General features: G+C 45.3%; 1 protein-coding gene across 1 annotated transcript; it reads left to right on the top strand.

Moving 5' to 3' along the window:
- Positions 1-775: 775 nt before the first annotated feature.
- TSPAN2 (tetraspanin 2) lies at positions 776-13,760 on the top strand. The gene is made up of 8 exons (XM_015885187.3): positions 776-894; positions 2,000-2,102; positions 7,820-7,917; positions 8,249-8,323; positions 8,840-8,938; positions 9,834-9,908; positions 10,106-10,189; positions 10,780-13,760. Exons 1-8 carry the CDS (start codon positions 826-828, stop codon positions 10,843-10,845), a joined length of 669 nt encoding a protein of 222 aa, XP_015740673.1. The 5' UTR covers positions 776-825; the 3' UTR covers positions 10,846-13,760.
- Positions 13,761-14,030: the final 270 nt, after the last annotated feature.

The following is a 14,030-nucleotide window of genomic DNA, read 5'->3' as shown; positions in this document are numbered from 1 at the left end:
GATTCTCTCTTGGCTCTCTTGAATCTGAACTCACTATGAGCTCCAGTTTCTTGAAAGAAACAGGGAAGGGGAAGGGGAGAGGGAAGGGGAAGGGAAGGGAAGGGAAGGCCAGTGCCATTTAACACCTCAGCATCACTTCAAATGACAGGGAAACCTGCAGAGTTCTGTTTTGTGTCATAAAGCAGCTTGAAAGATCCCTTAAAACAAGAGAAGATATTTCATTGCTAATGGGTGCAGTGCCCTTTGGGATTACTGGATCCCAGGTTGGTGCCATTGCATTTGCAACAACAAAACCCAAGCATCATTCTGATGCTTTTTTGCACCATCCCATGAGACAAACTGACTCTGGAACACAAAAGTGGAAGGGTACAACTCTGCCATTGCTTCAACACAGCACAAAACAGGAAACGGCCGCTTTATTCGTTGAGCACAGCGAGGAAATGCCCAACATAGAAACCGCGCTTCTCAAGAGACCGTGCCTTACATCAAAGGGCTGCAGTGACTTCCTAAAAAGTAAGAGGAGGAGGAGCTGCGGGTTGGGGAACGGTGGGCATTTCTGGTTGAATCTCGAGGAGCCAAGTGGGAATACGAGACGGTGGGAATAAGAGAGGGTGGAAAACGAGCTCGAAGGGGCTGATGTTGATAAGGGCGAACCGCGTTAATTGACATCACCATCCTCGGGCTTCATCCCACGGCCACGCGGGGGCGGGGAGAGGGGAACGCAGCCGCTGCACCTGCCGCCCCGCCCCACCGCCCGCCCCGTCGAGGCGCTGCCGAGTCGGGCCGGGCCGCCTGGGGAGCGGAGCCGTCGGAGCTGCGTCCGCTATGGGGACGGCGTACGAGCGGATGCGATGCATCAAGATCCTGCTGTTCATCTTCAATCTGAGCTTCTGGGTGAGCGCCGGGCATGGGGGAGGAGTGGGAAGGGAGGAATGAGCGGCACCTGCGGGGCGAGGGCTGGGCGGGGGGCTGCGGGGGGCGCGGCTGGACGGCGGTTGTCCCATTACCCTGCTGCATCGAGGGCGAGCTCGGAGGAGATCCGCGAGACCCCATGAACGATGGGCTGAGTTTACACTGCGAAAGCTCAGCCTCTGCTCTGCTGCTTCATAAAGACGCGTCTGTTCCTGGGCAAACTCGATGGAGGAGAGCGTTGCTGAGAAGAGATAACATCTTGTTATCAACGATAACGACCATCTCCACAACAAACTTTGCAAACTGTGTGGGATTCTCCCAGCATCCCGTGCAGCTGGTTGCAGTACTTACCCACAGCATCATTTCAAATGGTGACTAGTAGCACTTGTTGCAAAGCCCTGAATAGATCCGAGAATGCTGTTCCCTTTCTCCTGTCGTTTTCACTGTGCTCACAGTTTCATAGCACAGTTAATCTCAAGTTATCTTTTTCCCCCACGCTGTATTTTGGCCAGTTTCACATTCAGAAATGTAGCCTTTTAAAACATCTTTTTCTTGCTTTCTGAGGGGGGGAAGTCACATAATAATCCCGTTCAGCCTCTCTGGAGCAGCCAGCCTGGAGATTTTGTCTCCTTTAAACACATTATACCAGATGCTTTTGCTTCTTGGTGACAGCTCTGCGAGCCCTGGGTACACAGTGCTGCTGTGCTCTGGGAACAGAATTATGTTGCTCAGCTGCAGCTGCAAGTTAGTGAGAGAAGGACAAAGCTTTGTCACAAGAGTGACAATTCCTTGTGTTTTGTTATCTGTCTTTTCACTGAGATGGAAGAAATCAGCTCCTCAGCTGGGCTGGGACGTTCCTTTCAAACACTTGCAGACTGTTGTAAGCACTCATAGCCTGGATGGGTAAGAGTGCATTGCACTTTGATGGGAGTTCACTGTTATCAAGTACCAGCAAGAGCTCCTTGGATTTTCCAACAGTGTCATTTTGAGCTCTGGGATTTCAAGAAAGTATAAAATGCCTCGGAGCCCTTTTTGATGCCCTCCAGCTGATTGTTATTAACATATTGATTAATTGTGTGTTTTCCAGCTGGCAGGGTTGGCTGTCATTGCTTTTGGCCTGTGGCTGCGGTTTGGTGGAGCTATGGCAGAGTTTGCTTCAGACAAAAGGTCTCCAGAGTATTTCTTCATAGGTAAGTTGTGATGACAGCAGCCTTTAGCCTTGGCTTCATTCTAGGGTGTGGGAAGTAGCTCAATCATTGAATTATACAAAGGCCAGACTGCACAAAGCTGGATGTTGTGGTGCTGTGTCTTGTGGTTGGTGGCCTTCACCCTCTCTCTGCTTGTTATCAGTTTCCTTAGGCCTCACTGAAAAGCCTTTCTCTGCTTGTTATCCATTTCCTTAAGGCTAACTGAACTCTTCTCTCAGACTTGATCCGCTCCCCACATATCCTAAATGAATTGTGCTTATATTGCTGCAATGGAAGTTGAGATGGGTCAGAGACTCCTGCAACACAGAGCTCACCTGTATAATACATCCTTCCATAGTTTTCCATGCAACTTCTAACCAGAAAAACAATATTATCATTTCTGAATGCCTCTGGTGCCAGCAGAGGAGAAGGAAGGACTTCTGCTCACCAGTCCTCCATGTCTGTAAGCAGAGGCCTTCAGTGTGATTTTAAGTATCACAGCAAATCCTTCTACAGCTGAAAACTGTGCAGTGCTTGGTCATCTCAAGAGCTGTTCATGCAAGCAAGGCAGGAAGCAAGAAGTTCCCCATGCCCACACAACTGGTGTTGACCACATCAGGAGCTGACTTGACCCAGGGTGTCCCAACAGTCGTAGGGATATTAACTGGACTGTGCAGTTGTTTTAAGTACAGCCATTCTCTTAACAAAGCCCACCACCCTGATACACCACAGTCTTAAGCCAAAGCTTTTTTGATATATGCATGGAACAAGGCCAGGAGCACAGAGCTGGCTGTACAGTACTGAGGGAATAAATGGGTCGAGTGTTACATCCAGCAAAGCTTTCGCTGGAGTTTAGAAGGCTGAATAAAACCATTCAGATGGAAATGGCTGGGATCTGAGAGATGCTGCAAAGTGCTCTGCAGCATCTCCACTGACACAGAGAGCCACCAAGTATCATTCGCTTTTTCTCTTATATCTGAGCTGCTGTCAGCATCACATTGGACCATTACCTTTATTTCCAGATCCAGTTTATACCTGATGAATTTCCTATGCTGAAACTCTCCCCTGTCTTACCCACTTGTATTTGATCCTGGAGTTTGAACAAGACAGAGGGGAGGTTCCGTCCTTCAAATTCAATTCCTGTTGGTTCATTAGAAGCCAGCAAGTAAATCCTGTAGAGAAAACAAGCCCCAGCTTTGCAGGGTAGTGCTGTGTAAACGAGATTTTCTTTGGTGGAGATCTCTGACAGATTTAATCTGCTTCAGTCCTGAGTCAGAACTACAAAAGCTATTGAGAATTGTTCAGTTTAGGAAGTCCTGGGGAACGTTCTTGTAAAAGTTTAGTCATACTCAGTGACATTCAACTATTGGTCTGATTGTCACATATATTTATAGAGCTGCGTGCTGTAATATGTAACTGCTAACAGAGGAAGTGATAAGGAACAGGACGTAAATATGTTGAGAATTCCTTTTAACCTGCGATTTTGGCTGAACTCTGAGGCAAGGTTTTGACCCTTCTTTGTAACGGGCAGACTGGAGCAAGTCTGATAAAGAGAAAACAAATATTACTCTGCTCCCCACTCTCATAACAAATCATGTTAAATGCTGTTGTGACTTCTGAGCATCTGAGAGGTCAGCCAGTCAGAAATCTGAGCATGTTAACAGTCTGGGACTGAGGCAATGGTAGAAGAGTGGTGATGAGTTCAGTCCCAGTGTTTTAGGCAGTGAGCATGGCTGTGCTGGATGGGTATGCTTGAGTGCTTTAGCTCTGTAGGAGATTTCAGCTCCGAGTCCCTCTAATGTTTGTGCATTCGACACATCTCGTGGTGTTTCTAGGAGTGCTGTTTGTTTGGCTGTGTGTGTTTGCTCAGTAACGTGCAGTCTGGGCGACAGCCAAGAGTTTGCATAGCAATTCTTAATATGGAATACTGTGCAATCCACAAGAAGCAGCTGCCCAGAGGGCTGAAGAAGAAAGCAGCGAGACCTGGAGGTACAAACATACAGCTGTACATTTAACAACAATTTACTTAGCTCCTCTGCATGGATTGCTCCTGTGATAACAACCCTGTGAGCAGCTCAGCTCCATGTCAGTGCTTGGAACAACACTGCAGTCACACTTAGATGTTTGTAGGCTAAAACACCGTCTGGAATCACCATCTTGTGGGCAACGTCTCCTTTTCTTGCTTTCAAAGTGCAGCATCTTCAGTTGGATTTTATTGTTTGTTCCTTTTTTAACCTGTTTTGAGCTGCCAGCTGAATCTACCCAGCCTCTCTCTGTTTCCTGGTGATTTTTTTTTTCCTGGATCGGAAATTTTGTTTTAGTTTAAAATAATTGGTAATTATATCCTTGCATTTTCCATTAGGATGGAATGAGTGTCCCTAAATAGCCCCGTTCTTTACCAGCAATTCAACCCCTGGAATAGTTCAGGCCAGGACTTGGCATTCGGGCCTGTTCAACTTTTCCAGCCAGTTAAATGTTTGTGTTGGTTTGAAAGCAGCTCGCAGGCAGCAGTGTTGAGGTCAAGCACATATGCAGTGTTAGTTTCCCATTGCTCGTGGTTTTGTGTTCAGTGATCCCCACTGCAGCCTGCAGTCTTTTAGCCTACAATGTCAGGGGGTAGAACTGGAACTCCTCGAGCCATGCAGTCTCCATCTGCTTTACTGGGTGCATCTCACAGAGCAGAAGATAAGTTTTCAACTATATATAAGGAGCAGCCTTCTAAAATTGGGCATCTTCTCCTCCCAGCTTTTGGAGATCCCATTACAGTGATGAGGCATGACAGTGTTTTAAGGTCATCAGGTGGGTAGTAACATCTGAGCTGTCTGTGGCACCAAATGGGGAAGAGATCTTTTGCTCCTCTTCATTGTAATAGTGGTGTTCTTTAAATTAAATACGCATGTATGTATATATACATTTAAGCACAGATGTGAAGACTGAATGCCAGCTGGGCACAAGTTGAGCATTTAAGAATAGAGAACTAACAAAGGGGCTTTTAAAGTGTCAGTTCAAGACATTTACTCTTTGCATGAAAGTCTGTTTTGGCTCCATGGGCAGCACGGAGGCCAAATTTAGTGTATCCCTAATAAATGAAGTGCAGAGGGTCACCTCACTGCCAGTAGCACTGGAAATGAAGCCTCAACAAGAAGGGGAACAACTGATGAATGTGAATGGATCAACTTGGATGGCTCTCAGAACTGGCAGCACTGAATTGTTGCACAGACAGAGCTCACAACATTTCTGCTATGTTATGGTCTTTGCTCCTGTTCCATGCTCTGTGCTGCAATCAGAGCCAGGCCAGCTGTGGGTAGAAGTTTCATGGTGGCTGTGGCTTTTTCGTGGGGTCTGAGAGAACATGAGTGATCATTCTGGCTTTGAACAGCACGGTTAGATGGTGCATGCCTTAGGATGTGAGGTCATGTCTGGAGTTGAAGGATATTAGTATTTTTTCTCCATTGGAATGGGTGCCCATGCAAACAAGAGTTGGCTAGCAGTTAAATCTGTGTAAACTGCAGTTCCTGTGCCTCATTCTGTTATATTCTATGTGTGTATTTTCTAGCCAAGCACTGTACCCTTAGTTAGCAGTATTTTCTCTCCAATATCCATAGCCTCACAAATTCTGTCCATCTTAAAACGAGAGCTGTTGACAAAGTAGTCTCTGTGGAGAGATACAACACCACAAGTGGAGCATTGAGTGGTCTGGCTACCACTTGTGTTGGATCCAACAGAGGCTTTTAGTATGGACATAGAATGTAAGCAGTGAACTAATCTGTCTTTCTGTCATCTGCTGTGCAAGTTTCTTCTGCAGTTGAAGAGTGGTTTGGCAAAAGCTGATAGTGGAAAATGAAAGCTGCTGCACTGGAAACCAGCTTAAAATATATGATAATCAGTGATGTCTTGTATGACTGAATAGCTGCTGAGGACTGTATGTGTAGAGGTGATTCTGTTTGTCATCTACACTCTGTATGATGCTGAGAGGCATCAAGTCAGCTCGGATCTGTAATTCATTCGAGGTTCCAGGAAGGTTAACTACATAATATCTGTCACATTCATGCAGAATGGAGAATTATGTCTGTACACTGTGCTCAAATAAAGGGTATGCTCCAACTCTCCAGAAATTCATCTTCCTTCAGAGGACTCTGTCTCCCTTCTCCACGTATTTAGTGAATGTATCCAAAATATATATTTACTACACATCAGTCAGCATAAAAATGATGATCTCTGGTAACAAGGCAGGTAACTCTGCCACTTGGTGTACTGCTTGTCTGGCTTGTTATTTCCAACCTCTACACGTGTTTCCCATCTTTTCCAATACTGCATTTGCACTATGGGTTTCTTGGTGTTTTACTGAGGGCTTGAAAGCCTCGGTCCATCCAGTGGGATATCTCCAGGGCTGTAATTCACGACGTCAGGAAAACCTGTTCTGGGACTCCTGTCATCACTGCCTCTGGATCACTTATGCCAAGAACAGAGCTGCTTGTTTTCTCAGCAGAGTATGAACAGTTGGCGTTTTGTTTGCTGTTAGTTACTCAGCCCAAAAAAGAAAGAGTTGAACTGTTTAAAATGGAAAGTGACCATAGCAGCCAGGTAAACAAGAAACCCATGTGAAATAAGGCTGGAGAGATGGTGTATGATTGTCTGCTCTGGCTCTTTTTGATAGGCTCTGGATGTGGATTTGGACCTCAGAGCTGTCTGAGCGTATGTCTGCCTATCAGTGTGTGCATCTTCCAGGTCAGAGGAGGTGGATTTGAACTCCTGGCTGGCAAAACTGTGGGGCCAAGGGCAAACAGCAAACTCAGCTTTGTTGAGTGTGTGGTGTGAGACGTTCTTCCTGTAGCATGCCTTAAAATGGAAGTTCTGACTGAGTTAGCAGTTCAGTTGTGAGTCATGCGTGTGAAATGCTGAGCCTGTTCCTCAGGCAAAAGCAAGTGCAGAGTTTGGAGAGTGGTCTTACCCCTGAATCTCAGAGAGCTCCATCTTTGCCAGCTGGAAGCAACAAAAAGAAGTGGGAAGGTTTCTCTCCTGTCTTCCTAATCAAAAGTCTCTCCTTTTGTTTCTTTATTTCATTTTGCTCACAATCCACACAAACTCATTTGCTGGGCTTTATACAGCCTGGGTCACACGAGGCCTGACTGTAGTAAATGCCCGCAGCTCTGAACATGATGTCAGATCTCAGTATGTTCCCATTTGTCACTGAGAATACTAAATGCTGTCAGGAAAAGTCCGAGCAATCAGAGCTGGGAGGAGGGCTCACTGTGCCATCTAGTGTGCTCAGTGTGCAGCTCCTGGGTCCTCTCATCACAGCCTGGGGGAGGAAATGAAGCTGTTTTTTCAAGCACTGGACTGACATGGCAGCTCTGTGTCCTCCGTGTTGCCTACACAAGTCCAAGACTCGAATTGCCAGGTGCTGCACAGAGCCTTTGGTACTTTGGCTGGCATGGCATCCAGAGATAAAACTCAAACATGGTTGTGGTGGTCTGATAGAAACTGACACCACACATGAAGGCTGTTCATGTTTGCTAGCGAGGAAAGAGAATTCTTTGCTCTTTTTGTCCCAGATAAAGCCTGTATCAATCAATGAATAAACTGTTGGGTAGAAATATTTTCAGCAGCTGTATAGATGGTGGGATATTCTTTGTGAAAGCCAGAGGCTGTTACTTAAAAATCGATCGTTGTGGCAAAACAGGCATCAAACCTTAAATTCTGCTCTCGATTTTCCCCAGGTCTGTATGTACTGGTGGGAGCCGGGGCTCTCATGACCACAGTTGGATTCTTTGGGTGCTGTGGAGCAGCGCGGGAGTCTCAGTTCTTACTTGGAGCAGTAAGTGAAAGGTTTCAGGGGCCTGGAAGGGCTGTGATGTGATTCCAAGGCATAAGTCTTCTGTTGTTAGTGATCTCTACTGTCCAAGATCTGAAATGTCCTCTGTCCTTTTACTGGCTAATCCATCATCTCTGGTCTCTGTGTTAACGCATAGCTTCCATGCATTGCTTCCTGTAACACATTGCCTGGAATTACCTTGCCATTCCTGAAACTACCATCTGAGCCACTCTTTGCCATTTCCACCTTTGTTTTCTTAGCAGATTGAGTGGCAGTACATATAAAGCACACTGTGCAGAGTAAATTAACATAAGGTTCTCTTCTCCCTCTGCAGTTCTTTGCTTGCTTGTTGGTGATATTTGCAGCTGAGATCACTGCTGGAGTGTTTGCATTTATAGGCAAGAAAGTGGTGAGTAGCAATCTGCTTCTAAGGTAATAATGGGGCAGTTCTGGATTCCTGTGGCTGACTGACCTGCAGGAGAGCTTTCCAGAAGGCTTCTTCCTAGCAAAACTCTTTAATGTCCTTATCTGGAGTAAATTAGAGCTTGTGTTATCACAAGTCCAACTTCCGAATGGGATGCTGATTTTGCCACTCCTCCTCAATAAAGACTATCTGCTGAAGGAACATCAAGTAGAACTCAATGATAAGAGTGTGTTCCTTGGGGGAAGGGAAAATTAATTCAGACAGTGAGTTTATCCAGCTAAGAACCATGTAGCCAAAGCACAGAATACAGCAGGTTCTGAGCCATGCAGTGTACCTCTGGGTGCCATCAGGCCACAAAACCTCCTACCTTTCCTATCATGTCTACTTCAGTTTACCAGGAATTATTTTCTGCTCTGGTGGTTGATGACTCAAGCTGGAAATCTGCACTGGATTGAGAGTAAGACTTATTTGCCTCTCACTTGGCAAGTCTGATTTCTGCAGGCAATACAGGAAGCCCAGAGAATCTATGAAGACATTTATGATGAGTACATGAAAAACCCGGGGAAGGTCAACAGAACCATCTATCACTACCACTTGGCTGTGAGTAATCATCCTGAGCTTAAATACCCCATATTACTACTCTACTGTCACGTTAGCACTTAGAATTCAGAATCTCTCCCATGGAGGTAGGGAAGGATAGAACTGAGTGCTGCTTAAAATGCAGTTGGAGGCTCAAGGCTCTGATGGCTGTGTCTGGAGAACTACAGTGTTCCCAATAGCAAGTTAAGTGACTGACCTGAGACTGAGCCAAAGAAAGAACATAAGGCATGACTCCATTCAGGCCACCCAAAGAGTCAGTGTCTGAATCAGAATCAGGACCTGTGACTTGGGAATGGCACTTGTGTCTGTCATCTTAGATCTACAGTGCCTCCCATAGAGATCCAGCCCTTACAGCATTCTCACGTTCTTTAGAATAAACATTTCACAACCTCAGACCTTTTAGTCCTTCTTTCGTGGCTGTTATTTCTAAGCTGAAGAGGAATTTCAAGCATCTAGAGGGAGAAAAGCAAACAGGAAAAGCAGTGACCTATTGGGGTCTGCAAACTGAGCATTATGGCCTGTCAGAATTCTGACATTCTCTGTTGTTGTGCATTGTTCATGATCTTGTATGTGACATTAGAACTTTCTGCATTGAAAAATACCCATTTCCTTGCAATCCAGAGACCTGCTTTACCCAAATTCACTTGTTTGTTTCGTTAATAAGATACTTAGGGGAGATTTTGTTCATACAGATCTGGCTGTTTGGTGTGAAATTGGTTTTGAGGAACTTTGGCCAATGCAGTTGGAGCTGTTACCAGAGGTAGCGACTGGTACATGAGTACATTCATGACTTCATCAGTATCTTTTCTTCTTTTTCCCCAGCTATTTGTTTGTATCAGTTGACTCACAGTCTATGATTTCTTCCTCCCTTTGACTCTCCCCCTCTTTCGTTTAGCTCCAGTGCTGTGGTAAAGATAATTTGGAACAACACACGGCATTACCTTGTCCAGAGAAAATGCAGGTGCCCAAGGCAAGTGTCTGTTCTGGTCGTTCTGATAACTTCTTTAAAAGCTGAATGTTGCCTGCAGTCTGTCTTATTAATGCACAGAGACTCCTGAGTGGATGCTCTGGATGCTCTTGTGTTCATCTGCTGTTCAGTGGGAAGTTGGCAGAGTTGGTCAGGGTGTTTTCCTAGCAATGAAAGTCTTTTGATTTTGTTTTTAATAGAACTGCCTGGTTGAAATCCATAACGTCATCGATGCCAATCTGCATCTAGTTGGGATTGTTGGGATTGCAATTGCTGGCACCACAGTGAGTAAATCCACGTCCTCACTTTTCTTATTGGTATTTGGGCCCAGTTACCCCATTCAAAGAATCTCGTGCTCATCTCATTTTGTTTGATAGTAGGAAAGTACTGTACACATGGACCACAGAGAACCAAAAAGCCACAGTGGCATTTCATTGCAAAACAGCTGCAGCCATGGATGTGTTGGTCCTTAGAGGATCTATTATTTGAATGTCATGGATGGAATAGAAAACAGAAAGCACCTTTTCAGGAAGATGCTATCTATAGCATTATTAGTTCAACAAGAAGGACATGATACCAAGTCACAGTGAATGACATCAGTGCCATTTCTGTTAATAACGTGAACATTTGGGGGCTGTTATGCTGGCCTTCCCATTTAGAATAAGGAACAGTGAAACCAGTGTGGGCACAAAATCTTTGCTCTGAGTGTCAGTGAAAACTCTCTTCTGTTAATTGTCCCACATCTTGAGGTTTGTAATGGAAGCAGTCACTTGCTGCCCTGCAATAAAAGCATTCAGATTGCAGGCTGTTCAATGCAGTCTATTTTACAATTGTTTTGTGAGTGGATCCCTGAACTGCGTTCCTTCTCTTCCAGATCTTTGGCATGATATTCAGCATGGTTCTGTGCTGTGCTATCCGTAACACGAGAGAAATGATCTGAAACTGTCACTGCACAACTGTGTCCAGAAGCTTTACAAGAAGCTTTACAAGAAGCGCTCTTCTACCCAGCTTAATAACTGTAATGTATTTTAATTAGTGTTTTAACATACTGAGAGGAAAATATCCCATTCGGTGTGGAGGTGAATTGTATCAGCGACAGTAAAACCGGAATGGACAAAAAAAAGGGTTTTTAAATGTCCTTTTTAATGAAAAGAGCCGAGGTGGCATCTAAGACTAATTTGATTTTTAATGTTTGTGTGTGTGTGCAATTAAGAGCTTCCATATCTCTAGGCACTGTGTAAGTACATGCATTCCTCTCATTACAGATATGTATGCACGTTAGCAGGTATCTGTGTATGTAGTACCTTACGTAGGTAAGTATGAGCAGATGGGATGTGCTGTGTGTCCACATTTGCATGCATCTTTTTCCAGTCTCACTATGCAGGAGGGTACACACACCCATAGGTTTCTTGAAACACTTTCATTCCAAGCCTCCATTTGCCAACAGCTGGCAGAGGAACAAATGCCATTTTAAAAAGACCCAGAATCCATTTTGTGACTATTCCATCCAAACCCTAAAAAGGAAATGTATATTGTTTTAAATGACTTTATCTTCCAAAGCCCCTGGACGTGGTCCTGGGCTCACTGCCCTTCCTGACCCTAGTGCTTGGAGCAGGGGATGCAGAGCTCCCTTCCAACTGCATCCATTCTGTGACTTCACTGGCATGCACAGACCGGAGTTCTGTTTTTATTCAGGTCCAGTTGCGTTTTCATGCAAGAGCAGAAAGCTCTGTGGGAGGAAACAGCCCGAGGAGATCTGGGCTAAACAAAGAGGGGAGGAGGTAGGAAGCTGGCAGGAGCGATTGTAACACAGTGTGGTGAGACAAAAACCAAAACCAAACCACCAAAACCTCTGCGTGTGAAAGAGGCAACTAAAATCTCTATTCAGAAGTCCCTTTATGCTGTAAGACTGTGATCTGTAATGCTGGTGCAGGAGTAGAACCTGTGTTAAGGAAAGCAGCAGCTTTGTCAGATGCCCTGTAGAGCCTCAATGGTGTGTAGAACCCAACGGAGGAGGGGAAAATGGTCAGGGAAAAACACACAGCACTTTAATATCCTCTGGTTTTGCTTCTGTGACTATCACAGCTTCCTGGGGGCTCCTACCTCAACCTCCCACCCCTTCCTGCAGGAGTAAGGCAGGAAAGACAGAAAGATGGGATAATGTTACACGTGTTGGTGTGTAACATTCATCCCTCCTGCTGTTTTTCTTTCATTTCCAACAGAAACTCCAACTTCTCTCAGTTTTCTGTAACTTCAATACTGGAAATGGTGCTGCTGTTTCATGTTTCCCACTTAACTGACACTTCTTGCTGTCTTTTACATGGATGTCACTCTCCAAATTGTTCACCCACAAGCTGTGACTATCCAGTGACATGGATGCAGCTGTGCATGTAGGAGAAGCCTTAGGTTGGGGCTTGAACTGGTGATGGAGCACCTGGTGAAGGGGTGCTGTTGGCCTAAGGAGCAAACTGTTTGCACCTGTGCTCTCCCATGTGCCCAGAAGGGCTGAACCCAATGCAGAGCCACCCTGGGCTCATATAAGGGGCAGCCACTGAAGGGAGAGTTTCTTTTGGTCCTTGGCTGCTTCCTGAGGAGTGCTGCATTGCCAGAGAGCCCCTTCACCAGCTGGGTGAGTCCAGTGCTTCTTTGTCTATAATATGGCTATTGGTGTGCTGTGAATGCTTTGTGTAGTATCGCTGAGAGCCTATCAGCAGCTGTTTTGCATAAAATAGCATTAAAAATTGCACTAAACGTAAACTGTGATAACAGCCACATGCTCAGCAGCCACTGACAGATGAGCAGTTTCCAGGCTTAACTTCAGGTCCCCATTTGGAATTGCATCACAGACCAGTGAGCTCCACTCTTGTTTCAGCTCTTAATGGTGAAAGCCCTTTGTTCTCTGCTGGCAGCAGGGAATCACTGCCAAGTTACTGCACTGTGTATCCTCAGTGAGAATGCATTTCAAAATCAAACCTGAGCTTCCTCAGGTGCAGTTCATGCTCCAAAGCTGCATGTCAGGATTTCATTAACCGACTTCTGCTCTGACTGCCTCAGAATCCAGCAGAAGTGCCCATCTGGTCAGGGAAGTGGTAACAGGCCAAAGCCTTCTGGGGATAACTCTGAAAGCACAGCACACAACTTCTTCCTATCCAGCCAACCGCCTTGTTCTCCACTATAAACTTGTAAATAGCTGATTCCTTTCTTATCTCTTTGAAGATCATTATTTGTCATTCCCTTGCCTGGTTTTCCTGAGCAGCAGACTCCAGTGGGAGCTTCACATATTGCAAACTAACTGCAGCCTGTCTTGCAGAGACTGAGCAGGAGCTGATGAAGAACAGCCTTTTAATATCCCTATAGCGAGGATTCATATTTCACTTCTATACCAAAAGTGATAGTTTTATAGCAAGACATATTTCATGCGTATTGAGAAGGGAATTGGGTTTTCTTAAGCCTCCAAATGCTCTCAAAGCCTTCAGAGGCTGATTAACAGCATCAGGTGCTGTTTGTAGGACACCTGCATAAGCAAAGCTCGCCATTCTCACTGCTGTTGGTGCTCCGGTTGCTGCTGGGTTCTCCACAACACAAACTGCTTCCAATGTGATGTTTGTTTCCACAACTTGAGTTCTGATTTGGGGCAGAGCTGGGATATTATTTGTCTTTGCAATGCCTGTAGCAGCATTATCTCTATCACAGCTCTCTGTGGGGAATGAAGAGGAGAGATGCTGATACTGTTGCTGAAGGCAGCTGTTCGCTTTCCTTTGGTTTAATGTGTACTAAAGTGGAAATGTGTTGGTTTTGTTGTCTTGAATTTGAAACAATGTTCTAATAAAAATAACCAGCAACACAAGACTCTCAGAGGTCGTCCTGGTGCCCTCTGTGTGCTCCCATGCTTTGCTGTCACTTTGTGGCTTGGTTATATGGAAAGGTTCCATAAGATACAGCACAGTCACCCCAGTACCTGACCTGGAGGAGTTCTTGCCTTGAGAAAGGGTTGAAAGTGGCTCTGAGTGTTATCAGCAGGTTAATTCTCAATGGGCACGATGGAAACTGCTGGGTATGGATGAGGATTAGAAGAGGAAAAAATCTTTTTCATAAATACACATTGAATGACTAAGAGAGATAACC

This window comes from Coturnix japonica, chromosome 38 (assembly GCF_054131305.1).
Source record: "Coturnix japonica strain WE chromosome 38, WE-NBRP24, whole genome shotgun sequence".
NCBI lineage: Eukaryota > Metazoa > Chordata > Aves > Galliformes > Phasianidae > Coturnix > Coturnix japonica.
The sequence above is the reverse complement of the archived record's forward strand: the minus strand, read 5'-3'. Positions and strand labels throughout refer to the sequence as shown.

Coding starts and splice junctions, on each gene's coding strand:
- TSPAN2 (XM_015885187.3), top strand. CDS start 826: ATGGGGACGGCGTACGAGCGGATGCGATGCATCAAGATCCTGCTGTTC. Junction 7,918..8,248: donor CTCAGTTCTTACTTGGAGCA/GTAAGTGAAAGG, acceptor CTCCCTCTGCAG/TTCTTTGCTTGCTTGTTGGT. Junction 10,190..10,779: donor TTGCAATTGCTGGCACCACA/GTGAGTAAATCC, acceptor CTTCTCTTCCAG/ATCTTTGGCATGATATTCAG.